The sequence below is a fragment of the Cryptococcus neoformans genome, assembly GCF_000091045.1.
Source record: "Cryptococcus neoformans var. neoformans JEC21 chromosome 2 sequence".
NCBI classification, from domain to species: Eukaryota; Fungi; Basidiomycota; class Tremellomycetes; order Tremellales; family Cryptococcaceae; genus Cryptococcus; species Cryptococcus deneoformans.
The window spans coordinates 1,004,295-1,030,004 of NC_006684.1; the positions used below are offsets into that span (position 1 = coordinate 1,004,295).

At 49.0% G+C, this 25,710-nt stretch overlaps 8 protein-coding genes across 9 annotated transcripts; 5 read left to right on the top strand and 3 right to left on the bottom strand.

Moving 5' to 3' along the window:
- Positions 1 to 81: 81 nt before the first annotated feature.
- Positions 82 to 3,835, top strand: CNB03340 (nonselective cation channel, putative). Its single transcript, XM_024656556.1, has 17 exons — positions 82 to 567; positions 632 to 717; positions 775 to 935; positions 985 to 1,351; positions 1,411 to 1,515; positions 1,587 to 1,600; positions 1,652 to 1,678; positions 1,741 to 1,902; positions 1,982 to 2,027; positions 2,084 to 2,168; positions 2,230 to 2,239; positions 2,305 to 2,323; positions 2,374 to 2,434; positions 2,490 to 2,577; positions 2,649 to 2,816; positions 2,902 to 3,032; positions 3,094 to 3,835. The coding sequence occupies exons 1-17, from the start codon at positions 245 to 247 to the stop codon at positions 3,575 to 3,577; spliced, it is 2,337 nt and encodes a 778-aa protein (XP_024512171.1). The 5' UTR covers positions 82 to 244; the 3' UTR covers positions 3,578 to 3,835.
- CNB03350 (multidrug resistance protein fnx1, putative) lies at positions 3,743 to 6,013 on the bottom strand. Its single transcript, XM_024656557.1, has 5 exons — positions 5,903 to 6,013; positions 4,422 to 5,848; positions 4,341 to 4,357; positions 4,162 to 4,280; positions 3,743 to 4,073 (listed from the first exon to the last, which is right to left on the bottom strand). The coding sequence occupies exons 2-5, from the start codon at positions 5,801 to 5,803 to the stop codon at positions 3,834 to 3,836; spliced, it is 1,758 nt and encodes a 585-aa protein (XP_024512172.1). The 5' UTR covers positions 5,804 to 5,848; positions 5,903 to 6,013; the 3' UTR covers positions 3,743 to 3,833.
- Positions 6,014 to 6,107: 94 nt separating this feature from the next.
- Positions 6,108 to 8,526, top strand: CNB03360 (vacuolar membrane protein, putative). Its single transcript, XM_569021.2, has 5 exons — positions 6,108 to 6,295; positions 6,399 to 6,472; positions 6,522 to 6,574; positions 6,631 to 7,851; positions 7,911 to 8,526. The coding sequence occupies exons 1-5, from the start codon at positions 6,192 to 6,194 to the stop codon at positions 8,403 to 8,405; spliced, it is 1,947 nt and encodes a 648-aa protein (XP_569021.1). The 5' UTR covers positions 6,108 to 6,191; the 3' UTR covers positions 8,406 to 8,526.
- Positions 8,527 to 8,613: 87 nt separating this feature from the next.
- Positions 8,614 to 9,803, bottom strand: CNB03370 (hypothetical protein). The gene is made up of 4 exons (XM_024656558.1): positions 9,492 to 9,803; positions 9,313 to 9,427; positions 8,935 to 9,260; positions 8,614 to 8,884 (listed from the first exon to the last, which is right to left on the bottom strand). Exons 1-4 carry the CDS (start codon positions 9,571 to 9,573, stop codon positions 8,802 to 8,804), a joined length of 606 nt encoding a protein of 201 aa, XP_024512173.1. The 5' UTR covers positions 9,574 to 9,803; the 3' UTR covers positions 8,614 to 8,801.
- Positions 9,804 to 12,111: 2,308 nt separating this feature from the next.
- Positions 12,112 to 14,797, top strand: CNB03380 (expressed protein). The gene is made up of 6 exons (XM_024656559.1): positions 12,112 to 12,454; positions 12,521 to 12,910; positions 12,963 to 13,018; positions 13,087 to 13,659; positions 13,743 to 14,135; positions 14,192 to 14,797. Exons 4-6 carry the CDS (start codon positions 13,345 to 13,347, stop codon positions 14,708 to 14,710), a joined length of 1,227 nt encoding a protein of 408 aa, XP_024512211.1. The 5' UTR covers positions 12,112 to 12,454; positions 12,521 to 12,910; positions 12,963 to 13,018; positions 13,087 to 13,344; the 3' UTR covers positions 14,711 to 14,797.
- Positions 14,798 to 15,296: 499 nt separating this feature from the next.
- Positions 15,297 to 18,991, top strand: CNB03390 (nucleus protein, putative). 2 transcript variants are annotated; one of them, XM_568913.2, is made up of 7 exons: positions 15,297 to 15,534; positions 15,618 to 15,767; positions 15,825 to 15,894; positions 15,954 to 16,029; positions 16,081 to 16,135; positions 16,185 to 18,700; positions 18,772 to 18,991. In XM_568913.2, the coding sequence occupies exons 2-7, from the start codon at positions 15,732 to 15,734 to the stop codon at positions 18,833 to 18,835; spliced, it is 2,817 nt and encodes a 938-aa protein (XP_568913.1). In that variant the 5' UTR covers positions 15,297 to 15,534; positions 15,618 to 15,731; the 3' UTR covers positions 18,836 to 18,991. The 2 variants fall into 2 exon arrangements, with proteins under 2 accessions (XP_568913.1, XP_024514224.1); XM_024658653.1 differs by lacking the exon at positions 15,297 to 15,534 and having other exon boundaries at positions 15,563 to 15,767.
- CNB03400 (hypothetical protein) lies at positions 18,919 to 22,624 on the bottom strand. The gene is made up of 14 exons (XM_568915.2): positions 22,562 to 22,624; positions 22,423 to 22,515; positions 22,304 to 22,375; positions 22,187 to 22,247; positions 21,977 to 22,107; positions 21,538 to 21,916; positions 21,387 to 21,475; positions 20,344 to 21,321; positions 20,115 to 20,255; positions 19,981 to 20,042; positions 19,781 to 19,927; positions 19,396 to 19,698; positions 19,275 to 19,303; positions 18,919 to 19,209 (listed from the first exon to the last, which is right to left on the bottom strand). Exons 1-14 carry the CDS (start codon positions 22,565 to 22,567, stop codon positions 19,079 to 19,081), a joined length of 2,622 nt encoding a protein of 873 aa, XP_568915.1. The 5' UTR covers positions 22,568 to 22,624; the 3' UTR covers positions 18,919 to 19,078.
- Positions 22,625 to 22,690: 66 nt separating this feature from the next.
- Positions 22,691 to 24,892, top strand: CNB03420 (conserved hypothetical protein). Its single transcript, XM_024656560.1, has 9 exons — positions 22,691 to 23,028; positions 23,108 to 23,185; positions 23,247 to 23,400; positions 23,455 to 23,671; positions 23,737 to 23,816; positions 23,878 to 23,985; positions 24,064 to 24,222; positions 24,272 to 24,398; positions 24,466 to 24,892. Exons 1-9 carry the CDS (start codon positions 22,905 to 22,907, stop codon positions 24,811 to 24,813), a joined length of 1,395 nt encoding a protein of 464 aa, XP_024512174.1. The 5' UTR covers positions 22,691 to 22,904; the 3' UTR covers positions 24,814 to 24,892.
- Positions 24,893 to 25,710: the final 818 nt, after the last annotated feature.

The window sequence follows — 25,710 nt, forward strand, 5'->3', positions numbered from 1 at the left end:
GCCTGGGCGGGATACGGGTGTTTCTGGGCGGCGGGGTGGGGGCTGTAGCGCGGCCCGGGCGGGGGGGCGGGGGCGTACATCGGGCGGCGGTGCGTGCAGGAGCAACGGGGCTGCACTGTTACATCCATCGACCCCGTAACTACCGCCCTAATTACGCCCTTAATTTGACGCGGGGCTCCGGACCGTGTATCGGCCAGCCTGATCGATCTGCCAGCCATGGACACTGTCACTGCGCATCCCCGGCATGTCCTCGCTCGGCACAGCGCCCGCCGCCCCCCCCCAGCCCCTCCCAGACACCGTGTTCCCGCTCATACATGAAGTCCATGCCATCGTCACCCACGCCATAGACACTGCTCTCGACTGGGACCAGCTCAACTCCCCGCCCGTAAACTACACCCTTGTCAGGCCTATCGTGCAGCGTTTTGCCCCCAGGCTCGAGCACCGCGCCAATGCCACCGGCCTCGCGGAATCCACCGCCCCGGATGCTGGCGAGCTCGGTGCATCACCACGTCCAGTGTATCAAGGGCCCTCCCTAGGCGAAGTTTTGTATGCGCTCATGGCCAACCGGTGGGTATGACTGAAAGTATACGCGGCGTGTTGCTGAAGAGCCGACGCTTGCATGGCATGACAGAATCCAATTCATCACACTTTCCGCCGGCGATTTGAGTTCTGCCCCGTTGCAGACTTGCCGAGCGGCGTTTTGTGAACTCCTAGCTAGTAAGTATCATCTTGCGCTACGCCATGATACAACGTATAACGCGACGTGTGGTAAAGTCAAGGTCCTCCGTTCCCAACCGTATGCTCAAGATGAAGCTGCCCTCGTCGGACAGCTTGTCCACGCCTATTGTGCTTTTGAGGGCGCGTCTGACGAAGTATGGGCGAGTCTCGGCGAGGACAGGAAAGATGTTGAAGAAATGACCAGCAGTGCGCTTGAAGTGCGTAGCAATCGCGTATTTCCAGTCAACTCGTATTGATAAGGTTTAGCTCGCCATCGTCTCTACTTCTAAAAACCTGCTTTCACTCCCTCTTATCCAGCATCTTGTGAACCTCATCTATTCTGGCCACTTGATCTATTCTCCCATTTCCTCCCGCTCCATCATCTCCGACTCGTACATTTCTGAGCGCACTCGACAACGTCGTCGAGCATATGGCCAATCGGGGCCTTCAGACTTTACTTCTGTGCATAGTCACGCCCATATCAACGATGAGGACTTGCGAGAAGTCTATGTATACAACCCGTATCAGGCTGGCTGGCTCGATCATTCCAGGCTCAAAGTGCCAAAATGGAGAAAAAGTATGGAGTTTACAAGTTTCGTCATCCTCCTTGCCCTTTTCGTCTCCACTCTTGCCTGTGGGTGAAAAAAAAGTTCATTCTAACGAACTCCGCGCTTCCGCTCACATCTGTATCAGGGAGGGATCTCCACCATCTCACTGTGGTGGAGATTATCTATATTGTCTTTTCTTTCGGCTTCATCCTTGACGAATTTGCAGCTTCCAAAGAGCATGGTTGGGCAGGTACGTTTTGGCTTGGCTACTTGATTCACGAGTCAGTTGGATCTCGTCTGATAAATCAAATGTGTAAACAGTCTATGCTGCAAATGTAGGTTTCCTTGGTATACCCGACTGACAGACAAAACGCTCATATCTATAGGCTTGGAACGCGTTTGATATGGGATACGTGAGCAGCATACAACTATTTTTCGATTTTCCTTTTTCCGCTGACAGCCTATATTGAACAAGATTGCCATATTCCTCTTATACTTTGGCCTTCGAGTCATTGCTCTAGCTTCTCATTCTACCAAATCATCCGACTTGGCATTTGACATTTTAGCCTGTGCTGCGTGCATCACCTTCCCACGATTAGTATTCTTCGTGATCAAAGAGAATGTCGTCATTCTTGCAGTGAGTCTTTAAATCTTCAAGCTCGAATCAGGATTAGATTCTCACCCTTTTTTTTTACTCATTTTTTGGGTGTGATCAGCTTCGAGGCATGGTGGCTAGTTTTGTCAGCTTTATGACTGTCACCAGTAAGAATCTAGATAACACTCTGACACTTGTCGCGAACTGACTTTTTACACCGTAGTTCTGGCATTCACTGGCATATGTTTTTGTCTCTGGACCCTGGGACGTGCTACATGGACTGTGAAGCAGATTGTATGGCTGATGGCGTGAGTATCGTCTTTCATGACAGCCGAATACAATTAACGACCGACATGGTATCTTTTACAGTCAGATCTGGGTAAGTCAGATCGCACCACCCTTCGCCATTGTTTCTCGAAACTGATCTTGTTGAATGATTGCCAGTTTGGATCCTCATACCTCGGTACGTATTATGCCGTGCATGAGATACTTTTGACTAACCCGTCAATAAAGGTTTCTCTGCGAGCGAATCCTTTCATCCGATCTTTGGCCCCATCGTGCTCATTTCTTATGCGTATGTCTCTTCTCACAGATCAAAATCCCGTTATGATCAGCTCATAGTATCGTAGTGCACTGTGTAATGTGCTTCTGATTACAATGCTCATTGCCATTCTCTCAAACAAGTTTGCTGCTATCAACCAGAACGCTCAACAAGAAGTAAATGAAAACTCTGCTTGCTCCTGGCGTCTTTTTTTTTTGTCCAACCTGCTCACTGACTTGTTTTTTAGCACCTTTTTCAAAGAGTGGTCAAAACGGTTGAAGGAGTCAAGACCGATGCCCTCTTCTCTTACCTCCCGCCTATCAACATTCTTGCCTTTGCCATCCTTGTGCCTCTCAGCTGGATTGTTTCAGCTCGGACTTTGCATCGGATCAACGTCTTTGCCATCCGCTTAACTGTCAGTTTTTATTCCTCTTTTTCTTTTTCCCTTTTTCTCTCCCCCCAAAAGTCATGTCAAACTGACATACGATTCATGATATCAGAATTTTCCAATTTTGATCGCCATCTCAGCGTATGAGAGATACACTTATCGCGCCAAGCAGAGGGCCATTCACCTTGGGGCCTCTACGATGGATCGGGGGGGTACGGATGTTCAAAGGCCCAGTCTTCTCGAGTAAGCCCTCCTCCACTCCGCTCAAAACCAAACAAAAATCGTCCTGACTTGCGAGAAACAGTTCATGGCTGGGAGGCGGATCCGAATTCCTCATCGCCTCGGCCTTTGAAGTCGGCCCGCCCGTTTTTCCTTCCCCCACCAGCAGCGCCAATCAAAACTCACCAGGTGGGCCCAAAGCCACGACTATGCCATTTGTAGAGGATGACGGGGCAGCGACCACCACCACCACCACTCGGGCACGGGAAGCACCCATCCTGAAAGCGGTAAAGAAAGAAAAGGACAAGAAGAAGATCAAGACGTATGATTCTCCCCTTGCCAAGCTGTTTGGACGACCTACATTCTCTGCTTCGCCAGAAGAAGAAACGACACTGAAAGACAAGGGTGTGGATAAAGGTAAAGAAATCAGAGCGGTTGAACAACAGCAGGTGATTAGCGGCAAAGAAGGAGATGTCGAACAGCTGAAGAAGGAGGTCGAATTGGTGAGGCAGAGTCAGTTGAGGATGGAGGAGATGCTGGCCGGGTTCTTGGCGGGTAAATCGGCGTGAGAAGCAGCATTAGAAAGTATGATCTATATAAAGGATATGACGGACGGGCAAAAACGATCTTGATTAAATATTAGGATTGATTTTTGTCTTGTCGCTTTTTTTGTATTGAAAACGATAGATGCAAATGCGGCAATGATGTCCTGTGGCGTTTGAAAACGACGATCGCCCTGATTCATCTAGTATCTATTATCAATTCGTAGGAACACGCTACAATGGTCTATGCTTGTCTAATGTTTGCGTCCATGTATTCCAGTCCCTACTCAAATTCTTCAAACGCCGATTCAGACGTCTGCTCAATCCTCTTTTTCATAACCTGTCTATCTGGCATCTCCTCTTCCTTCACCATCATCAACGTCAACACTGTAAATACGGAGAGCACAAGATTAAAGATCCACACAAAGCGAAGAGCGTGGTCGTACGCTTGGATGGCTGGGATTTTGTATTGCGGTTCAAGGGTCTGGATGGCAGAAGTTGAGTGACGGATAAGGTAGATGATCTACGATGAAAACCATTCCAAAGGGGGGTTTTTTTTTATTTTATTAAGTCACCGCAATATCGCTCGAAGGAGGGGGATAGCCACTTACATAGGGGGCCTCGGGACCTGTAATGGTTCGAACGAGATCTTTTTGGACGACTGATTGGACAATGGCGGAGCTAATGGCAACACCTAGGACTTGGCCGACAGTACGGAACAGATACGTCACTGGAAAAGCGGAAACCGGTCAGTATAGGACAGGATAAAGAAAAAACCATTCAAACATACTACTAGTCGCAACAGCACTATTGTTAGATGATGTGATAAGCGTTGACCACTCTCCATGCTGGTAATACAAGAAACACGTACGTCTCACCCTTACCAGCCAGTTGAACATGGGTCATCAAAGCGACTAAACTCGTAGTCAAAACACCGGCATACCCAAACCCACCAGGGGCTTGCGCGATCCAAGTCAGCCACTCTGGGCTATCCTTGTGCCAGAAACACATCCCAATACTTGTCACGACGATCAAGACCGCACACTCAACGCCCAGCCACCAGTATCTCCCAGTACGGCGCATGATCCAACCGACAAACAAGGAGCCAGCACCGATAAGAATGGAGTTGGGGAGGAGATGGGCGCCGGATGAAGAAGATGAACGTTGCTGGACTATAGTGAAGAAGAGGGGGATGTTGTAAAGAACAGAGAACTGAACAGTAACCATGGTGAAGGAAGAGAGGGCGACGGCTGCCGGAGTACGACGTTTTAGGAGTTTAAGAGGCAGGATGGGCTCTGGAGAGTAGCAAGATTCGACCAGGAGAAAGGCAATGGCAAACAGGGCGGAGCAGACAAACAAACCCCAAATGACTGGGTCTGAAAAGGCATAATCCGATCCGTCGGGTTTGGTAGCAGAGGTCTTGATAGACATTGAAAGCAGCAGCGATGAGACGGCCAAAGCCAAGGTAAAGGATCCAAGATAGTCGATCCTGGCAAGCTTTGTCTTCCATATCTGAGGGCGGTTGGCCGGTTTGGCAGTGGGGAGAGTGTCTAGAATCCCTGAGCGACTGCTTGAAGTGGATGGGGTCGGAGCTAGAGGTTCTTGCTGTGGAACAATAACAAAGGTGTAGATGAGAATGGCGTTGAGAATTAATAAGGGCACCTGGATGTGGAAAGCGAGTCTCCAACCAAAGTTGTCACTAATCCATCCACCAACAGGTCCACCGAGACCGGCACCAACACCGTACGTGACGTTGGCCCAGCCTTGGAACAGGCCACGATGACGAAGATCAACAAGGTCTGTCATCAAGATTGCCGATACACTCGCGACACCTCCTCCACCGGCGCCAGCCAAAAAACGAGCAACGATGAGGAAAGGCATGGAAGGTGCAATGGCACACCCAAATGTGCCTAAAGTGAAGAGAGTGAGGCCCGTAAGATGGGCATTTCGTCTACCGATCAAATCCGACAGCCGGCCGTATATGGGTGTGAAACAACATACTGATAAGAGATAGGCGGTACCAAGCCATGATACTTGGGTAGAGGCGTTGAAGGCGGAGCCAATGTCTGAGAGAAGGGTGGAGACCAGGGTAGAGTCAAAAGCGACTAGGAATGTTGCGCACCACAGAGAGGCGCATACAAGGCGGAATTTGGAGGGAGTAAGGCCAGCAATATTGTGGTGTGTGGAGATGGTGGACAGGAGCTGGGTTCGCTCTGTCGCTGGGCCGGCCGCCGGGCCATCTGTGGAGCTCATGGGCAGGGAGTACAAGGCGTGTTATGGAGTATGGTCTATTGCGGGCTATCGAGCCTCATATATATCCACAGTCACCGTGCAATGTAGGAGATAACGTACCGGCCGGAACACTTCCGCACATTGCCATTGGCCTGCGCGTCAGATAAGAAATCGTCGTTAATTATAAACAATCCAGTCCGTTATCATCCTTTCTCCGTCCCTTCTACGCAACTTTCCAATCTCATTACGTAACTATTTCCTTTCTCAATCGACCAATACACCGTCTCTGAGCTTGATACATACTTCATTCGGCATTCGTCCAGCTGCACCGTCGCCACACACATTTTCTCTAAGAGCCCTCCCTATGCCCTCCCCATCCCCCGGCCTCTAATTCTCCCACTCGCAGGTCATGGCTCTTCATCTCCTCTTCGATCTTTCCCAGTCCACAAAGGTCTTTGTAGCAAGCATACTCGGATACGCCAGTATAGCATTCTGGCTGTGTGCACAATTGCCGTAAGTCCATCTTCCGCCCACAACGCAGCAGATATCTCAGAGCGTACTTCTCATCCCGTTTTTAATATGCTAATATATATTGACATAACTTTGCAATATACAGACAAGTCTTGAAGAATCTATCTTTACAGTCTTGCGAAGGCTTAGCTCTTCCATTTTTAGTCAACTGGCTTTTCGGCATGTTCTCTTTTGCAAACTTATTTTATGCCACTGACGATAGAGATAGGGGATATCACTAACCTTATCGGCTGTCTCCTTACCGACCAGCTTCCATTTCAGGTACGTTTTTCGCCGTCCCATAAAAAACCTATCTCCACTCACCGCGACTTTGGCAGACTTTCCTTGCGGCCTATTTTTGTATAATAGACGTAACGCTTTTGGGCCAGTACTTTTATTATCGCAAAAATCAGATAGTACCAGCCCCGACTCCAGCCTATGGCTATGCTTCTTTGTCGGACTCACCTCGACGGGTCTTTTCAAACCTTCCAGCCACCGCGCCTTTGGGCAGGACTCGTTCGACCTCCGCAAATCTGGTCACGTCCCCTTTAAGCCCTGCTCCGGTCAGTCGATCAAGGCCAAGAAAGGGCGTCTATCAGTCAACCTCTTCATATTTTTCACCTCCCGACATCTCGGTCACTACGCCGTCGGTTGATGGTTCGTATGCCGCCATCTATGAAGCTGCTTTGGACGTCGCCCGAGCAGCCGAGCGTGCAAGCGCTCGTTCTTTATCTCGCAAGCGGAAACTTAGCAGACGAAGTACCTTTAATTCTCTTCTTGCGGAGGCAGGGCGCGAAGGTGATAATGATGATGGTATGTTGGACAGTTTCCATTCTGATATGTCTGCAAGGTCTGCAAGCACAACGAGGGGAAGTCCCAAGAAGATGGGATTGAATGTAGCAGGAGATTATCGTGGACGTTCGCTCCACCGAGTTGGTTTAGATCATTTACAAGGAGGTACTGTTGGCTATGCCAGTAACAGCGGCAACGCCGCCCTCTCATCGAATTCTGCTTCGGGCGAGTTTCACTCAGAAGCTGAAGACAGATTTGACGATTTACCTACTTACGCCCAAGGCGGACAGGGATTGATCAACCAACAAGGGGGAAATGGAAGGGTCAGCCACAGGGAACGAAGTGAAGAGTCGCACAAGGGTCGAAGTTTGAGTCTTGTCAGAGGATCAGGGGGGAAAGGATCTAGGCGAGCAGCCGGGATGACGTTTATGAGTTTGGGTCTACTGGTGGGATGGGGAGGGTTCGGACATACAGTAACTGGTGGGATGAACAAGCAAGTGGGAAGGTCCACGGGCATTGTTCTGGATCAAGCCACACGTTGGCCGACCATTAGGCATCCACATATTCTACATTCTTCACCGACCACATCTTTGGACTTGCCCGTTTTCCTAGAGTTTTCGGCTATCAACCCCGACCTTCAACCTCATGAAGATTATCCGCGACCCCCCGCAGATTCGCAATCTTATCAACGTATCATTGGCCGAATATCCGCGTGGAGTTGCACCACTCTCTATTTGACCTCCCGAATGCCTCAAATTTGGAAAAATGTAAGCGTCACTCATGTCAAGTCATCCAGTTTGCCTTCGCTGATCTCAGGACTCAAAAGTTTCAACGCAAATCAGTAGAAGGCCTATCAATCCTCTTATTCCTCTTTGCATTCTGCGGCAATGTTACTTATGTCTTCTCCATCCTTTTTAACCCATCTGGCGGTTCTGACCCTGTCGAATCCTCTCATTACCTCCTCGAAGCACTCCCTTATCTTTTCGGCTCGGGAGGTACCCTCATATTCGATCTCACCATCATGATTCAGTCCCTCATATATGGTTCTGCGCCCCCTTTGCCGCAACCGCTGACACCCCTTGATCGTTCCTCCCGGAGAAGGTCACTACCGACCAAAAGGAGGATGAGACATATGGAAGATGGGTGGGCATCATCAGTGTTACAATCTCAATCTCACGAAAGAGGTGAACGAGCGGCCTTGCTGAGTGGATCTATGAGTGCACTACCGAGTCATGGTCATGCGCACAAGAAGCAAGGGACAAAGAGGGAAAGAAGTACGAGTCCCACAGTGCATAAACGAGCTAGAAGTGTGGCTGGATAGAGCCATTTGGAATTGTAAACATCGTCAGGACACATCAGAGAAATGTTGTACATCAGAAGAACAAACGTTGTTCATGACCTACGAGCACGTACTACATCATGCATTTGTGATTCACCATGTGTTACAACAGGTAAACGCTTGATCGATTCCAGCTATCAAACTCAGCCGCGCAACGAGCAATGCTCCCATAAACAGAAGAAAATTCATACATTTATTATACTTCTTACATGTTTGCTAAGATAATAAAAGATACCCGTGTCTCATCCATTGCCTTGTCGTTGATCTGTTTCTCTGCTCTCTAAATCATCTCCAGCAACAACATTAACAGTGTGTTAATATCGCAGAGTCGTGACCCAAGAACCAAAATCCGATTTCAGTAACTGCGGTTTCTGACATCTAAACAGTACCCTCCCGCTTGCTAGGTGGGGGACCAGGAGGAGGGGCATAAGTGGCAGCATTGCTTCCGGTGTTTTGTGTGCCTAACAGTAGGTCAGCAAAAAGTGATGGGCACAATAACCCGGAAACTCACTTGTAGCGACATCATAGCCGGGAGGTGGAATGTCGGATGTCTGTCCCGCTTGCTTCCTTCTCTCCTCCTCCTCCTGCCTCGCTTGCTCCCATTCGTATCCGTGTTCGTGACCTTCAGATTCTTGAGTCTGTCCTTGGTAACTTCCGTACTGACCAGCCATGCTGGGCTGATACGCCTGAGGAGGTGGAGCGGGATTGCTGCCATATGGGTTGTTGTTAAATCCGGAAGGAGGAGGAGGATTGTTGACATAAGGGTTCTGATTCTGATTATGACCAGCAAATGGGAGGGCAGGAGGTTTGTACTTTGAGAACTGGGAACGGAGTTTTCTTGATAGAACATTAGTTATTGACCGAATAGTCATGGACTAATAATACTTACCTTCGACGCCAGTAACCGCACAAAGCAAACAGGAGAACTACACCAAAAGCAACGCCCAGCCCGATACCGAGCCTTGCGCCCCATGACATACCATTGCTACAGTAATAAGACTGGCCTATGGTGAGACGCAACCATCAGCCTCAGTTGCAAGTGGCAAAGTGTAATGTATGATGACTCACCCAAACGGTTATAGCATGTGGCTGCTAAGGCCGATCTTGTGCCCAGAAGGGATGCAATAATCAATAATTGGATAACGAACATAATGATCAAGAGTGATTTTAAAACGGAAGGAAGAAAGGACGAAAGAAATAACAAGGATAAATATAAAGAGGCTAGATGAAGAATGGAGCTTGCTCACCGCTCGTCGAATGTCTTGTGCTTGGAACTTGGATCTTCCAACAACGGTCATTCGGGCTTGGCGGACAGCGGCGAGCGGCGAGAACGACCGCCGAGTCGTATAAATTAACGTCCGTACTTTTTGTACGTCATCTTCCCCAGATCCTCGATAAAAGCTGTGACGAGTGATGAATGAAAAGGTTCCGTGTCAATTGCATGCTTTCACTTGCATCTATACATCTATACTAGCAGCATGTCTCTAGGAACGATGGGAACGAAGTGGGACATGGGGAATGAGAACCCACTGGTAGTACCCTAAATGGATAGCGCTTTCGACCTAGTCTGTTCCCCCATCAGAATTCCGAATTATGCAGAAAACATTCGAGTCACTCCTCAGCTCACAGCTGATGGTAATTCTTCCCGAAGTCGAAGGTCCTACTACGAATAGTGCCACTCATCAGGGGAGGCGGCATCAAGCAATTACTAGGGAAAAGCGCTACTGTGAGAAGTTCACAAAGCACAATTCTTTCAGAGCCAGCGGCTGCATATAGAGTACAGATGAGATGTTGATCTCCTGTATAAGGCGAAACGGATATTCGCTCACTACATGTTGAGGATGACTTGATGATGCGGCTGCCTAGCAGAGTGCCCCAAGCAAAAGTCTGGCTGATCCAGATTATCCGACGAGCGACTCCCCCCTCAATCCGGAGCTGACGACGGAAGGAACTCGTTGGAGAAGAAGCTACCTATCCATTAGGATGTTCGGCACCTAAACGCCAAAGGAAAATTACCGTATGCTCTCATCCCAATGGTAAGCCCCAACGACTATTTATATTTTCTACGGCTGATGACACTGGCCACTGACATGTGCTATATCGAAACTAACGATGGCATGTCCTCGAACGTCACCGTAACTATTGTACGGTCAGGCCCTTCGGATTACTACCTCATTCAATTCATCAACGCGAGGCCCGGTCAACAAAGGCAAACAGAGCCAGCCGGGAGAGCTGGTATACGGATTTACCAAGGGGCAGTGTTTGAAGTCTCTGGAGAATAGGGCAGCAGAGGTAGATGGTAGCTAGGAAGGCAATGTCGTAGGTGATCAGTGGTGGACGATTTATGCTAATTATTAATGATGTGAAAGCGGAGGCTTGATGGAGGAGAGATAAGGAAGATCAAGAGGTAAAAGAAGAAAATTGGGAAGTTCGGAGTGGGACTGCTGCACGAGAATATACCCTTGGCTCTTCAAAGATATTGAGAAATCCAGGAGCTAGGAGTGGTGGACGAATGGGAATAAGAGCTTCTTAAGGTCCACCAAAAAGGAAAGTGTGGCACTTACACGTCGGATTTTTTTGCCCTTTCCACAAATAGGGGAGAATTTTTTTCTGCCCAATTTTACTGTCAAAAAGGAGAACGAAATGTAAGAACCGTTAAAAAACATCTACCAGTTAATTACAAGCCTTCACTCCCAACGACGAGTAAATGTGAAACGATCAAAAGAATTGACTATATGATTACTCTGATCTCTACTCACTGTCGTACATAATCGCCCAGCGCCAACTCGGTCGCTCACTACATACAATACTCGGTAGCAGACCAGGAACGAGGGACAAAAATGTTGGCGGGCGTAGTTCCAGGGGCTAAGGAGGAAAAATGGAGGGAAGAAAGAAGAAACGACAAGAGGAAGAAGCAAGTGCTATGCACGCAGAGTCAGAACACTGACACGCACAAGCACAATAACTAACAACAAGTAACAAGTTATAACGAGATGACAAGGCTGTTACGTATTTTGTCGCGAATCAGGAGGATGCTCGTTGTTTGACTTTGCGCGACGCCAGTGCCTCGGCGGCTCTCTCCAAAACAGGAGGGTAGACACAAGCTCCTCGATGGACATCGATCAGTCTCCGACGAGGACGTACATGATGATTTTACCAGATACCAGATTTCAGATCTTTTGGATGCGAGAGTAATAAAAACGACCAGTAGCCAACAGCCCGTAGCCAGTAGGCAGCAAAGAGATCATAATGGCATGGTAGAATGAATGAATGTTTGAAGAAGCCGCACGCAGCCGGTCATAATTAAATAACCTTGAACAATCCGTGAACTATTTGTTACAATCAGGCGTGCACCCACCGTTCGTTGTACATAAAACAGCGCAGAGCACAGCAGAGACGATTAGAAGTCAGTTCGGACATCAGAAATTATCTATCGGAACTCGTAGATTCTATAGTTTTCTAGATCCTGTAAAAGTATACAGGCTAACAGAGTAGGATTCGTTGCATGTCCGACAGTCTTCGCTGATGCGTTTGGCAACGCGTTTGGAATTTTATCATGGGTTATTTATAATAATTAATCAGTAACGGTTTGAGTCGGTGATTACCGCCGCTTTTTCTAGAAGAAGATAATAATAGTTGAATTGGAGGATAAGCGGAGTGTTCGGCAGATCACCGTTAGAATGATTCATTTCAATGATTACCTCCGAAATTTCCCTTGCCAGTAATCTTGGCGACCTCTACCTGCTGTTGAGGTACCGGTGCAGGACAACCCCGACAGCTGGACTGAAGCGGCAAAGGCCGCCAAGCCTCTTCTCTTCTTCTCATCATGGTCGGGTGGGACCTTTTCCCTTCAAACCCAATTTTTCGCCCTAATTCGGCTCACAATTTCTCATCGAATCAAGAGGCTGGACTCCATTGCAATACGTGCATTTCTTTTAAACAGAGAGTTGCATGCAATTTGCAGAAGTGTTGCAGCTTGCAGATCTCTCGAAAAAAACGCGGCGTTATCGCACCATCATGATCTCTCACACGTGCGTGCTACATGCTACTATTACTCCTCATATGCATCCGCCTTATGCTTATGTATCTATGAACAGAAGGCATGAGACATAGCAACCACTGCTGGGCTCATCATCAAAATTGTAAAGTGCATGTGTTCTATCCGGGGCGTCCGCTTTCCTGCTGCTTTCCTACTAACATATCTACTTGTGTCCGATACAACCTATGTATACCCTGTACCTTTCCGATAGGCGGATTTTTGCTCTTAACTTATCTCACGCCTCGTTTTTTTTGCCGTTTCACGACGCTCGACGCAAAACGCAAAGAAGTTCGCGGCTGTCAAAGAATAACGCCGGTCCGCCGTTACCCTGCAGCGCTGCGGCAACAGCATTCGGCACCGTGAAATTCGCTTCATGTGTGGGCATGGCTTGATGGGGCGTAGGAGGTGAAGCGAAAAGCGGAAATTTGTGCTATGTGTTTTTTGCTTTGTGCTTGGTCTTTTCACTTATTATTACTGAAACATATTGACCATCTGATCAGCTAAATGTGAAATATGGAGCAGGAGGGGAAAAAAGACAAGGCTGAAGAATATGATGGTTAGTTGTGTTCGTAATGGTTATTTACTACTCATTCGGATTTTGTCTGAAGTATGCGTGGAATCTAGGCACTCAAATCTCAAACAAAGATCGACGATGATTTAACGTTCTGTGTTGATCCGATGTTTATCGGGCCAAGAAGATTGCGGGACTTCACCTGCTTTGAAGATCTAGAGCTCTGTGTTTAGCGTGCGTGCTCTTATAAACCTTCTCGCATAGCCCAGCACCCATCAATTTCCAAGTTTAAACAAACACAACGGCACTTCCTATTTGTCTTTTAAAACATATTCTGTCCTATCGTCAGTGCACGTTATCCCACAGCCACTATGCCGGATCCTAATTGTCACTCTCCCAATGACACAACACCTCTCCCGACTTCTTCAGTATCGTTCAGCGATACGAGTGATTATTCCCCAACGAGCTCTGTTACTTCATCCGAAATGAGGCTGTCAGATCAGTTACCTTCTCCTAAATTTGCCACGTCTCGCGGCTTCCCATTACTACCACCAAGTCACCCCTTGCGCGCTCAACTATGTACCCAGGTTGAAGGAGAAATGAGCCCACCTAGAACACCTAAGGGACATCCTATAGATCAACTGCCAAATTCTTACTTTCCGTTCCCCCCCTCAAAAGCAATAAAAGTAAGTTCCCTTTAGTTTCTTTGTTTGAATCACCTTTCCACAATCAACGGGGAGACGTCATGCTAATATAGATTTACTATTAGCACAGGAGTCAAGGTATCGCCAATCCATATGGTAGCGATAACCCTTCGTATCCGGTTGGTATCACCTATTTGCTTCGTATACCTCGAAGGCTCCGTCCATACCTCTTGGTCTCCTTCTGCCTCTTCATTTTCGGATTCATCCTCGTGAACAGAGCAGTGTCAGTTTCTCAGGGCACACGCGCTGTTACTATGCAAAAGCATTTCAGCCACTCAACGCACAAATACATACCGATTGACAGGCTATATGGAACCAATGACGGAAGTTCATACCTTTTATCAAGTCAACGGGCAACAGAAGCAGGTATCGCGGAGGTGAATGCGCGAGCTAGAAAAAAGGATGCCGAGCTTTTCAGGTTTGAGTCAATGGAAGAAGAACTTGCTGCTTTGATTTCAGTGAGCTTAAAGCCATGAGTCGCCCGATGGGAATAAAAACTTATGTCGGCCGATAGTTTGTCACTTCTACTACCTCAAATGTCATCCCTCAACTTGATCCATCGGTCCCATTAGACCCCTCTGTTATTCTCGACTTCGACCCTTCACACCCAAATGCCCGAGACGACCTTCTTCTTTTGCAGGCGGAAATTAATGCTGTGTATCCTCTGGTTCTTTTTGGGAGGATGCGCGACCCTCATCACAGGGCGATCAAGCGCTTATTATCGGAAGTCAAAATAACACCCGCCCCTCTTGTTATCGAAGTCGATCAGCGCAAGGATCGCAAAGTCTTCATACCAACTGTGGCAAGACTACTGGGGGATGAACTTCCCGTCATAACCCTACAAGGCAAGAGGCTGGGGGGTTATAAGGAGATAATGGCAATGCACGAGGCGGGTACCTTGAATGACCGTCTCCAGAAAGATGGAGCAGTACTGGTGAGAGAGATAAAGAAAAAGAAGAAGGGAGCTAAGGAACAAGAGAGAATGGAAAACGAAAGAGTCTTGGGACCGGCGCCAGTTGTAGATGATGAATAAGTTAAGGATTAAGAGATATTGCACGACTGACAACGAGTGTTTCTGGTCATCTTATGTGTGTAATTATATATATTTTTTATATATTGCCTTGCAACCTCGTCCATTAAAGGGCAGTAATCGCGTAATGGTTCCCATTTATGCGCCCTAAAGTGAAATTTTCATAGCGATCGACTCTTCTGGGACTAAGTATTGGTCAGCGTGATTCTGAATGAAGGATACATCATCATAGATCATAGAGCTTCGCGCATACCGGTTTCGACGAGCGAGTCATAAATTATTTAACATCGCCGTCGGCCTGTTTTGCTTGTCAGCTTTGTGGATGATGCAATGGCTTCCTTTCAAGGCACATAGTTGCCAATGCTGGCTCAATATGCTTAGCATCCGCCTTTCTCTGCTGCGATTTCTGCGCTGCCCGTAACATCGTGTGATAAAAAGTGTGTCGCCCGGCGGCCGCATTCGGCGTTGTGTTCAGAGTAGAACAATATTATTACGTATTCGTGGCACCAGGTCGGGCTTTGGCCCGAGTCCGACCGTTTATCTTTCTTGTCATACCGCCCATCGGCCATCTCTTCCTGCAGATCACACTTTCTATTGCTGATTTTTTAGAAAAAAAACTCATTCCCCCTCTTGCTTGCTTTCAACAGACCTCACAGTCGTCCCAGCCCTTTCATTGAGACAGGTTTCTCCCACGCAGCGATAAAATACAAGAAAGGGCCGCAACGCACAGCTTTTTGCCTCTCTTTAGACCTCGACCGAGGCTGACTGAGCGCGTCGGCATCGCGCATCCGGCCAAAACATCAACTAGGGGAACGTCTCCTCACAATGTTCGTCGTCACTTTTGTCCCATACCTTGCTATACTCTTTTAGCTAACTCAATCTCTTTGACTACCATAAATTGTCTGTACAGTAAGACGCCATATACTGCTTGCGCTAAAAAGGACGTCTACTGCAGTCTCAAAGGAGGATAACCCACGGCAAACAGTAATAAAAAGCGTGGAATATTGTGCCACACCAAGGTAAAATGTCCGATGTCGACGGAAAAAGGCGTAAGATACAGGTACATGGTCGTCTTCTATCGTGAGAAGGTCGGATAAAGTAATGACAAGTCTTCTAGCGGGCCTGTGATGTATGCAGGCGAAAAAAAATTAAGTGCGAAGGGCCCATGAATAGCCTGAGTGATGCCAGTCAGTGTAATATCGTGCTATATCATTGAAAATGCCTGACTGAAGACGGTTTCCTGTAGAATGTGCTCACTGTGAAGAATACGGCATGGATTGCACGTACGTCGAGGCGGCAAAGAGAAGGGGGCCTCCAAAAGGGTATGTCGTGTATTAACTCTACTGAGCATACCATCTCATGTGTATTATTAGTTACGTTGAGACACTGGAGCAAAGAGCTGGACGATTAGAGAGGATGCTGCAACAGGTAATTGCCGTTCACCGTTTGGTGTTTTAATATCTGCTGATATTACAAGATTTATCCTGGTGTCGATTTAAACGAATATGTGGGGCCAAAGCCGGACAGGGAAGACTTTGATATCAGTGCGTATCATGGCACTCTTCGTTCCCTCAATATCCCACCATATCCAGCCTTAAAGCCTCTACATTCCGAACATCTTGTCACTCCACATACATCTCGTTCTACTTCGGTTGGCACATCTCCGGCGGCCCCAGCACCTTCACCCTCAATGCAAGCGCTGGGTCCCTCTCCATGGCGAATGTATGAAAGAGATCCTGCGAAACCTGCTGAAAATGAGTCCGACGTGGAAGAAGAGGCGGCTGCGCAGCTGTCTATAGCTACATCAATGAGTCAGTTAGACATTCGCGACAGCCATTGGCGTTGGCATGGTCGGGCGTCAGGGGCTTTCCTTATGCGACAGTTTGAAGATCTCAAGTCAGCGACAGGTAATACCTCAAGTATCATACAAGACATCAATAACCACAAACGACAACAATTCTGGCATGTCCCAGAATGGGAACTTGTCATTGCGAACGAAGGCTTACGCCCTCTTGACTACTCTATCTGGCCAGAAAAAGGCCTAGATCAACGACTTATCGACGCATATTTTGATAACGTCAATCTTCACCTGCCCTTACTTAACCGTAAATTCTTTCAACGACAATACGATTCTGGTATGTGGCGGAACAATCCCGGTTTCTCGAGAGTCTGTTTGCTGGTTTTCGCCAATGGATCGCGGTTCGTGGATGATCCACGGGTCTACTGGCCTGCAAATTTGTCGATGACAGAGGAAGGGAGTGAACGCCTTGCAACGGACAAAGACGGTACGCTCCGTTACTCGGCTGGCTGGAAATACCTCCGCAGCCTTCTTCGCATGGGAAGAAGTATCATGCAGGGACCAAATCTGTATGAATTTCAAACCCAGGTCCTCATTTGTCAATTCTTGCAGGGGAGTGCTGTCCCACATCTTATGTGGATTTTGTCAGGCTTCGGTCTCCGCTCGGCCCAAGAACTAGGCATTCATGTTCGGGCCACTTTACTCCATGCCGATCCTACCGAGCGAGCTCTTTACAATCGCGCGTTTTGGTGCTTGTACCACATTGACCGGTATAACTGCGCTGCGATTGGCCGATCAGTCGCTATACAGGATTCTGACTTCAATGCGGATTATCCAATTGAGGTCGATGATGAGTACTGGGACACTGGAGATACTGAGCGCGACTTCAAGCAGCCAGAAGGGAAAATCTCATTAATAACGTCCTTTGTCCAAACACTCAAACTCGATCACATCATGGGCGCAATATTGCAGAACGTGTACGCAATCAACAAGCTTCCAGAGCAGCGAGCGGACATTGCTGCTCAGCGTGCCATCGTTGTTGAGTTAGACTCTGCCCTCAATTCTTGGGCTGACAACGTTCCACACGAGCTTCGCTGGGACCCTAGTTGCTCCGACTATCAATTGTTCCGCCAGTCAGCTGTGCTATATATCTATTATTACTACTGCCAAATCCTAATCCACCGTCCCTTCATTCCTGGCCCGCGAAATCAACATGCCGCCGATCTACCGTCCCTTGCAGTTTGTGTCAATGCCGCTCGGTCAATCTGCAACATCACCTATGCGGCACTCAAAAGAGGTAGACAGGAGGGGTGCTTACCCGGACGAGCCCTAAACGTCTCGTTCATGCTGCCAACATGGATCGCTGCCATTATCCTTGTGATCAACATCTACTCTGGGAGACAAACAGCGGCCGAACGAGAAAAGGCTTTGATCGACATTGGGCGATGTGTATCGGCAAGTAAGGAGCTGGAATTGATATGGAGGCAAAGCGGTAAATACACCGACTTTTTGTTGCAATTGGCAAGAGAGGGCGGAATGCCCAACGCCGACAAGGTGCCTATGGTCGAGAAAAGATTGCGTGAAAACAATCCGCAACTGTCAGAGCGCTCACGGCGTCCAGAGTCAGTGCAAGGGTCTACCGCCGGAACACCTGATCATAACTCACCTTCAACCAGTTACCCATACAGTCATGGTCGATCAAATGGGCAGAATTCCAGGTCGTCCGGCGAGCATTCCCGCCAGCCATCTGCGGCACCTGTAACAGGGTTTGATCTGCGCAATTTCACTTGTCCAGAAACATATGGTGATACTTCAGCCACACCTCAATTTCCCTATTCTCGTGATGATCTCCCGTTTACGCATATGCCCTCTCCCTCGTCATCCCAAACTGGCTTTCAAAACATGTTTCAACCATCCTCGCAATCTTCACAATATCCTTCCAATACTAGGAATGTGCCTCCACACTTTACACCTTCCTCCCAAGCGCATACGCAGTACAATCTCCAAACTCCTAATAATGAACATCCTTTACCGTCGCAGAATGATGGCGAGCTAGCGTCTTCCAATATCTATGATTCGTTGATTGACATGACAAGCTTTGAGTCACAACTGCTTGACATGAGTACCACAGCTTTCGGGGGACCCGAAAACACGTCAAATGGCGATTGGTGGTCTCGATTATTTAACGACTACATGTGGGTAATAGCATATTATGGCATTCGAAAGACACTTGTAAATCCCAAGCTGACTGCTTTATTAATCCCAGGGGTCCTGATCTTCACACCAACATGCCTCCCGCATGTGGTCGTTCGTCGAATTCCGGAGTTTGACAGTTATCGTAAAAGGTTGGCCGAAATATTATAAAGGGGTCGGGCGTAACGATGTATCTTTTATCTGCATATCATTCCTATACGTTTCGCAGCACTACGAGTAAAGGCCTTTGTGCCATAATATAACAAATCCATCCTCAATGCAACAGGTGATGCATGATGCTATGATATCATAAATGGCATTGATCGAGTATAGACACCCGGTAGATGAATTGAGCATACGAGAAAGCCCGGCCCCCTACATCACTCTTCTTCACCTTCTGCATCTTCTTCCTCTCCGACGGCATCCTCGTCTCCCGCGACAGCAGCCGTCTCGCCTTTCGCCGCATTCTTCTCACCTGCAAGACGAGCCTTTTCTTCCTTGGATGGGCGAGCTGGCAGAGATGAGAGTTTTAGTGAATAAAAGCGACGCATATCGATTGAGAGGGAAATGACATACTCCAGTTACCTTTACCAACTCCAGGTTGTCTAACGAGGCAAGAAAACGAATCTCAGCAACTCTTACGAATCGCGCACTAACCGCCGGGGGGGGGGGGGGGGGAGGTGATAAACAAACTTACTTTTTGCCCGACTTTTTTCTTTCACCATTCTCATCTTCACCTTCCCCCCTCTCGCGCTTCTTACCTTTTCCTTTCCCATCGCCTTTACCATCCCCCATTTTCCCCTTTATCAAAATCTGTCCCAGACTTCCGATCTGAGAATGGGCAGGTTCAAACGCGTCGTCTTCGTCCAGCGAGAGACCTGCTTCGATTCGGGCAGCGTAAAAAGCATGGAGAAGGGCTGGTACGTGGGTGGAAAGTGTTGCCGCCGCGAGAGGGATGAAAGATGGTGGAGGAGGATAAGGGAGGTCAGATTTGCCGGAACTACAACACGAAATAATAAAATAGTATTAGTCAAAAAATAAATATTGGAGCGGCTATGGCCAAAAAAACCAAAAAAACGTACGCTCCGTTTGCCGAGTTGGCCAAACGCTTTCGCTTGCCATAGAACAAGGATTGCGGGACGGTGAGAGACGCCAAGCCATATTCACGATCTATACCAAGTTCTCGCAGACCGAGGAAATCCTCTCCGAGCTCATCCGCAAAGTTACCGCTGATGCAAAAAAAAAAGTTAATATTTGAGCCAGCGAGAGAACAAAAACTGACTCGAGCAGCATTTCGCCGTCATCTGCAAACATCATATCGTCTTGAATAACGGGGGCAGTCGCCTGATTACGCAATTTGGGGGTAAGTTACACGCGTGTGGCCCGTTCTTGCAGTTATACTTGAACAAGACTTACCACTTCATAGAATGTCTGACGCATTTTACGCTGCACCTCTGCAATTTTAACATCTTCTCGCTCGATATCATCTTTAAGATGAGCTTCCAGATCCCTCGGTTGAACCTGACCGTTTTCATGGAGGGCGTGTAGAATGATTTCCTAAAAAAAAAAAAAACATTAAAAATGGGTTGGCAATGAATTGAGCTTTTTGTGAATCATGCGACGGATGTATGGCAAGACGCCTTACCTCGGGAGTCATCTTGTGGGAAAACCCATCCAACAGCAATCTAAACGTCTTGCCCAAGCCATCCAGGTGATCGACTGCGACCCTGGTGAAAAGATCGAGTGCGGTCTCGTTCGCGCCCTCGAATCCCGCATGTGCCAGCATTCCGGCCGAACACTTTTTCATAATCCTGACCGCTTCCTCCTGGCCCACCTCCCCGCCCTCCTTCCTTCTTTCGCGCGCGGCCCTGTTTTCAATCCGTCGGAAATCCCGCCGTTCAGCTTGTTCTTCGTGTTCTTTTTCCTTTTCCGCCGGTGTAGGCGACAGTCCACGCGGGGGGAGGATACCGCCCTCGGCCTCTATGCGTTGAAACTCGGTGATACGGTGCATTGCCTGGCGTGCTGCATTCAGATTGTTGATCGTGCGGCGAACGACGGCCTTGACGGATACCGATACCGTCCTGTCCGACGGACCGTCCTTTGTATGGTCATGCGGTTTGGCGGCGGTGGCGGTGGTGGTGGCGGTAGACGACGATGACAAGCCAGGAGGAGGACTCTGGGCTCCACTGGCGAAGCCGTTGGGTAACGGTGGTGGGATTGCGGGCGGTATCGCTGGTGGTATTGCCGGTGGTGGTGGTTTAGGTCTACATCGCCTGACCGGTTCAGGCGGTGACATCTTTGGAATAGCGGGCATGCCGGCGACGAGCGTTTCATCATCCATCATCTTCCCCCACCAAGATCCCTCCAGCGTACTTTCGTCATCGTCTCCCGCCTCTTGAAAACTTGCAGCAGCAGCAGCAGCAGCAGCAGTAGCAGGAGGCGCGGGATACCACGCAGGGGCAGGGTAGCCGGAGAGTGATTCTCGGGCTTTGCCTTTATCAGAAAAGGAAGGGCCGGCATGCGCGAGGGATAAGGATGAGAGAGAGGGGATGGTGTAGGGGGTGCGAAGGAGAGCGGGAACGTTGTCGAGGTTGGTAGTAAGTGGTGGCCTCTTTGCAGAAGGCTAACCGTAAAAGGGCAAAAAGTCAGCCGTCAGCCGATTAAGCCTTTGTAAAGTTGACGACGTACACTGCGTCGGTTGGTACCGTTCGGCCGCCCGTTCATTCGAGATGACGAGGCTACGCTGGTCCCTCGACCTCTTTCGTCCTTACCTCGGCCTGGTAAAAAGAAAGAAGAAAATGAGCATGGCACAATGGAGACTGTTTTTGTTGTTCCTCACTAGGTGTTTCTCCTCTCTCACCTCTCGTCTCCGCACCCCCTTCACGAAAATCCTGGCTTCTCACATCCAAAACATCATTTCCTTCTCTGTCAACCTCGCCCTCTGCATCTCCTTCCCCAAAGGCATCATCGCTTTCTCCGGCTGCATCTTCATCTCCTCCCAGACCCTCGTCTCTCAGTCTCGATCCTAACAGGATGGTCAACCCGGATCCGCCGAGAGCAGAGTGTCCAATAGCGCTCAGAGACGGAGAAGCGGTCCCCGTCGCGGAGGGTAAAAACGACTGCAGTTGCTTGTTACGCTCTGCGCGATCTGCAAGGTATTCGAGGTGGTGGTCTGCTTTTTGTTTCATGAATCGAGCAGCCGCCCGAAGTGGATGTGACTTTGATTCATTTTTTTTTTGGCTTAGCATACCCAGTTGTAATACGAGTTGTAGACTCACCTCTTGACTGTTGTATTCGAAACAGTTCTTCCATATCAAGTCGAGGTCTGCTGCAAACTCGGCCTTGCTCTTGTATTTCCTGGCTTTGGCGTTGCGCAAGATTGTGGAGAGGTCCATGGGCCGCTTGATGACTGGATGTGCAACGGAAGAGCGTCAGCAGGAAAGCCAGTCGGTCGTATGTCTGGCGTGCTGGCGGATGGGTACACGCACCATCGTAGTAGTCCGGAGCTTCCCTTTTGGATACCGGTTTTTGAAATGGTATAGACTCTGGCTGTTTGGTCGAGGCTGGATCAGTGACGCTTCCGCCCCGGCCGTGCAAAGACATACGCTGGTCTTGAGTTCGTTGACGATGTTCTCCAAGCTCTCGTAGAAGGCATCTGCGGATATCTTTACTGCGCCCTGTGGAGAGTTGCGGTCAGTGGTGCAGCGCGCGGAGGCAGACATACCTTGACCGACTGCACGTCGACGAGGAGCTGTTGGAAGGCGGGGTCTGCGAGGTTTGGTGCATCTGGGACGTCGCCCAGGAAGTTGAGGAGGTACTGCAGGGGGTGAGCTGGGGGGAGCGTGGGGGGGGGGGGGACTTGCCTTCATTCTCTGGGGGGCGGGACGGAGAGAGAGGCAAAAACGCAGCGAGGATCGGCGCCGCCTTTCACCACCGCCCTCCACCGCATCTCCTCCACATTTCCACTCCATGGCCCCCCCCTCCCCCGCCCCGCTCCGCCCCCTCCCCAAGCAGCCGTACACCGCCATCGAGTACCCCGGCCCCGTCTCCCACCCCGCCGCCATCCTCCGCCACGCCGCCCAGGACGACATCAACGCATGCTTCAACGCCCCCGCAGCACACCCCGCCGACCTCCAGCTCCGCTTCCGCGGCGATGCCCCGGGCCCGCCCCTCAGGGGGTACAGGATCCCCAGCCAGAAGCTCCTCATGAGAATAGTAAAGCGCAGGCGAAAACGCGCTGCTGGAGATGAGCGCGCTGCTGGAGATGCCGCACACGGCGTCTTTAGAGCAGAAATGGTAGGCACAGTGAACCACACCGTTCGCTTCGTATGTAAGTACTGCGCCCTCCGCCTGGCCCAGTCTGCAGCCAAAGGTCCATATTGGCTGACGAGAACGGACGTCCGTTTCAGCCATGGCCGACTACCAGTGGACTCCTGATGCCGACGGCCCGACAGCGTCGCTCATAAATTCACTGAAAGCTCTTGACTGTAGGTTTTGACTGCCCTGGGGCAATATCTAATCTGCTCTTCCAACTTTTGTCATCTGTAGACAACGCTATTCTAAACTACTCTTTCCCTCCCTTGGCCGAGGAATACATTGAACCTCGTCCCGATGCGACCGATCAACAGCCCAGATTTCGCTCCAAATTGGACTTGCAGCCTCTTCCAATATTCTCTACGAGAAACTTGCCTGCTGTCTACAAGCAAGTTTTTTGATTTTTTGCCGTCTCTTGTGTCGTTCTTACTTTTCCCGTCAGTTTCAAAATGCCTCCCCAGGTGGTCCCCGTGGAGGTAGCTCATCCCATCACCGGCCGTCTGCGTACGCGGTATGCCAATAATACGCGAGAACACGGTCTCGCACCCCATATCATTCAACATGACCATACGCTAGGCGATGTCCCTCGTGAACCAAACGTGATCGTACAGGGTAAAATGCCTAGACTGAATCAAACCCTTTTACAGAAATTGAAACAGGTGAGTTTCTGGTCGGACAAAGATGGTATTTTCAAAAACAAAACTAAAAAACTAACTCGAATCAGGCTTTTGAGAAGAGACCCGTTTGGGTCAAACAATCATTACTAGCCCAGTTTTCGGAAGAGGAGCAGGGTGAAATGAAGCGGTTGGCTATCTTATCTCTCGTATTTTGCAAAAAAAGGGCTAATCAGCTGCTGCCTATCTAGAGAGAAAGCTTATTTCCCGAGTGTGGCATATGTCATCAACACGGGTGTCTACAGTAAATGCCTCGTCAAATACGGATACGATCCGAGGCTTGATATCGAGTCCCGAAAGTCAGTTTATCCATTTCCCCTTGCACCACTGATCGAATCAAGACAAAAGACGCGTAGAATTGACTTTTTCTTCTCCAGACTACAGCACATTTTCTTCTATGCCCATAAGAAGACTGTGAAAAACCCGATGAATACCAATCCCGAGAATGATGAAGAGGCGGATCGCCGTGAAGGCTGGTGGGAAGACGAGCAAGCTCGACTGATAGCGGAGAATAAACGGCCGCCTATTGATCCCAGGTAAGTTCTCAAGACTCCCGTCGCCCCAGGTTTTTAACTTTTCAAATAGCAAGGCGAACACTTTCGATGGACAGTACCTGCATAAAGCCAAGGCAGACTATCAGCTCTGCGATATAACCGATCCTTTTATCATGCGATATGTCAATGATACCAAACATCTCTCCAGCGTCTGCACTGTCTGTATCCAATCTCTTTATCAATTTTTTGAGACTATTGCTGATACCCCACGTTTCCCCATTTTAGCTGAAATCTGGCTGGTACACTTTCCCATGGATCACGCTCATCAAAGGTCTAGTCCGGGTGAAATACATGTACATGTTGGAAACAGGCCTTCCCGCCCCAGACGATATCTGTCACCCAGTAATCGAAGAGTACAATAAAGGCAAGATGAACGGCGGAGACTCGAGTGGTAGACGTGCTGCTGGCCGTGGTCATAACCGCCATACGGAAGAGGAGCAAGACGATATACCCGATTCAGGGGAGGACGGTGCCGTCCCAGAGGACGAGTTGGAGGACGATAATGAGGATGAAGGTGATAGGGACGATGAAGAGGGAGTCGATAACCAGGATAAAGCGGATGATGACTTGTAGCTTGCAGTCATAAGCCGTTTGGATGTGCGTTATCCCTTTTTGGGGAGGTATGAGGGTACTGTTTATAATTATGTATAGGGTATAAATGTCACATGTGAGGAAATGGACGCACGACCATCTTAATCACACCAATATGTAGTGTCTGACTTTTTGTCAGATCTCACACCGCTACCAGAAACAAGCTGCCTCGCATATGAACACAAAGTCGTGTTTAACCCCCCCAGACTTTTGTCCATCTGGACAAGGTTTTGACAGATAATCGTCTCATCGCTGCTTCTCAAAAAAGGAGAAGCGCATGAGATTCGACTAACCGTCTTCCGTCCGTCCCTTCTCTGGTATATCACATTCCACATGCTACCTTCTTCGTCCGCTCGCACCACCCCCCACAACGCCGCTAATAAGCCAAGTCATCCATACTCTACACCGACATGCGCCGCTGTCCCCCCTGTCCTCTATCGACATCGTCGTCCAACCCCCCGTCATTCTCATTGCGTTTTCACGCTCACTCCCCCCTGTCAAGTACCATCACCTATCAAGGAGGCTCGTAGTAAGACGAGAGACTCGCTCGATATATTCCGCCACAAACGTAATAAAGACCACCACAATGGATATAGAGAGAAGGAGAAGAATGTAACAATCTGCACCCCTGAAAAAGAAGAAGAGGCAACCACAATGTGGGGTAATAGGTCGCATACCACCCCTGTATCCTATCTTACCCACCTGGCAAACGAATTCATGGATAAAGATAAAAGCCCGAGTCCGAATAGTAGTAGTATTCCGCGCCATCATGATTGCTCGAGGATAGCCGTACAGCAAGGACATCATCATCATCATCATCGTCACTCGCCATCAGCGTCGTCTTCTCAGAGGAACCGATCACGATTGGACAATAAGAGG

Excerpts from the sequence above, each read along its gene's own strand:
- CNB03340 (XM_024656556.1), top strand. The coding sequence starts at position 245 with ATGTCCTCGCTCGGCACAGCGCCCGCCGCCCCCCCCCAGCCCCTCCCA. Across the intron at positions 1,352-1,410 it reads TTTCGTCTCCACTCTTGCCT|GGAGGGATCTCCACCATCTC; the intron begins GTGGGTGAAAAA and ends CATCTGTATCAG. Across the intron at positions 1,679-1,740 it reads ACGCGTTTGATATGGGATAC|ATTGCCATATTCCTCTTATA; the intron begins GTGAGCAGCATA and ends ATATTGAACAAG.
- CNB03350 (XM_024656557.1), bottom strand. The coding sequence starts at position 5,803 with ATGAGCTCCACAGATGGCCCGGCGGCCGGCCCAGCGACAGAGCGAACC. Across the intron at positions 4,074-4,161 it reads CAGGTCCCGAGGCCCCCTAT|ATCATCTACCTTATCCGTCA; the intron begins GTAAGTGGCTAT and ends TTTTCATCGTAG.
- CNB03360 (XM_569021.2), top strand. The coding sequence starts at position 6,192 with ATGGCTCTTCATCTCCTCTTCGATCTTTCCCAGTCCACAAAGGTCTTT. Across the intron at positions 6,473-6,521 it reads TTTAGTCAACTGGCTTTTCG|GGGATATCACTAACCTTATC; the intron begins GCATGTTCTCTT and ends CGATAGAGATAG. Across the intron at positions 7,852-7,910 it reads TGCCTCAAATTTGGAAAAAT|TTTCAACGCAAATCAGTAGA; the intron begins GTAAGCGTCACT and ends AGGACTCAAAAG.
- CNB03370 (XM_024656558.1), bottom strand. The coding sequence starts at position 9,573 with ATGTTCGTTATCCAATTATTGATTATTGCATCCCTTCTGGGCACAAGA. Across the intron at positions 9,261-9,312 it reads TGCGGTTACTGGCGTCGAAG|AAAACTCCGTTCCCAGTTCT; the intron begins GTAAGTATTATT and ends TGTTCTATCAAG. Across the intron at positions 8,885-8,934 it reads CGGCTATGATGTCGCTACAA|GCACACAAAACACCGGAAGC; the intron begins GTGAGTTTCCGG and ends ACCTACTGTTAG.
- CNB03380 (XM_024656559.1), top strand. The coding sequence starts at position 13,345 with ATGCCGGATCCTAATTGTCACTCTCCCAATGACACAACACCTCTCCCG. Across the intron at positions 13,660-13,742 it reads CCCCCTCAAAAGCAATAAAA|CACAGGAGTCAAGGTATCGC; the intron begins GTAAGTTCCCTT and ends ATTTACTATTAG. Across the intron at positions 14,136-14,191 it reads AACTTGCTGCTTTGATTTCA|TTTGTCACTTCTACTACCTC; the intron begins GTGAGCTTAAAG and ends GTCGGCCGATAG.
- CNB03390 (XM_568913.2), top strand. The coding sequence starts at position 15,732 with ATGTCCGATGTCGACGGAAAAAGGCGTAAGATACAG. Across the intron at positions 15,768-15,824 it reads GAAAAAGGCGTAAGATACAG|CGGGCCTGTGATGTATGCAG; the intron begins GTACATGGTCGT and ends CAAGTCTTCTAG. Across the intron at positions 18,701-18,771 it reads CGATTATTTAACGACTACAT|GGGTCCTGATCTTCACACCA; the intron begins GTGGGTAATAGC and ends TATTAATCCCAG.
- CNB03400 (XM_568915.2), bottom strand. Across the intron at positions 20,043-20,114 it reads GTCAGACATTCTATGAAGTG|GCGACTGCCCCCGTTATTCA; the intron begins GTAAGTCTTGTT and ends TTGCGTAATCAG. Across the intron at positions 19,304-19,395 it reads AGAAAAAAGTCGGGCAAAAA|ACAACCTGGAGTTGGTAAAG; the intron begins GTAAGTTTGTTT and ends TTGCCTCGTTAG.
- CNB03420 (XM_024656560.1), top strand. The coding sequence starts at position 22,905 with ATGAGAATAGTAAAGCGCAGGCGAAAACGCGCTGCTGGAGATGAGCGC. Across the intron at positions 23,401-23,454 it reads AACTTGCCTGCTGTCTACAA|TTTCAAAATGCCTCCCCAGG; the intron begins GCAAGTTTTTTG and ends TTTTCCCGTCAG. Across the intron at positions 23,672-23,736 it reads TTTTACAGAAATTGAAACAG|GCTTTTGAGAAGAGACCCGT; the intron begins GTGAGTTTCTGG and ends AACTCGAATCAG.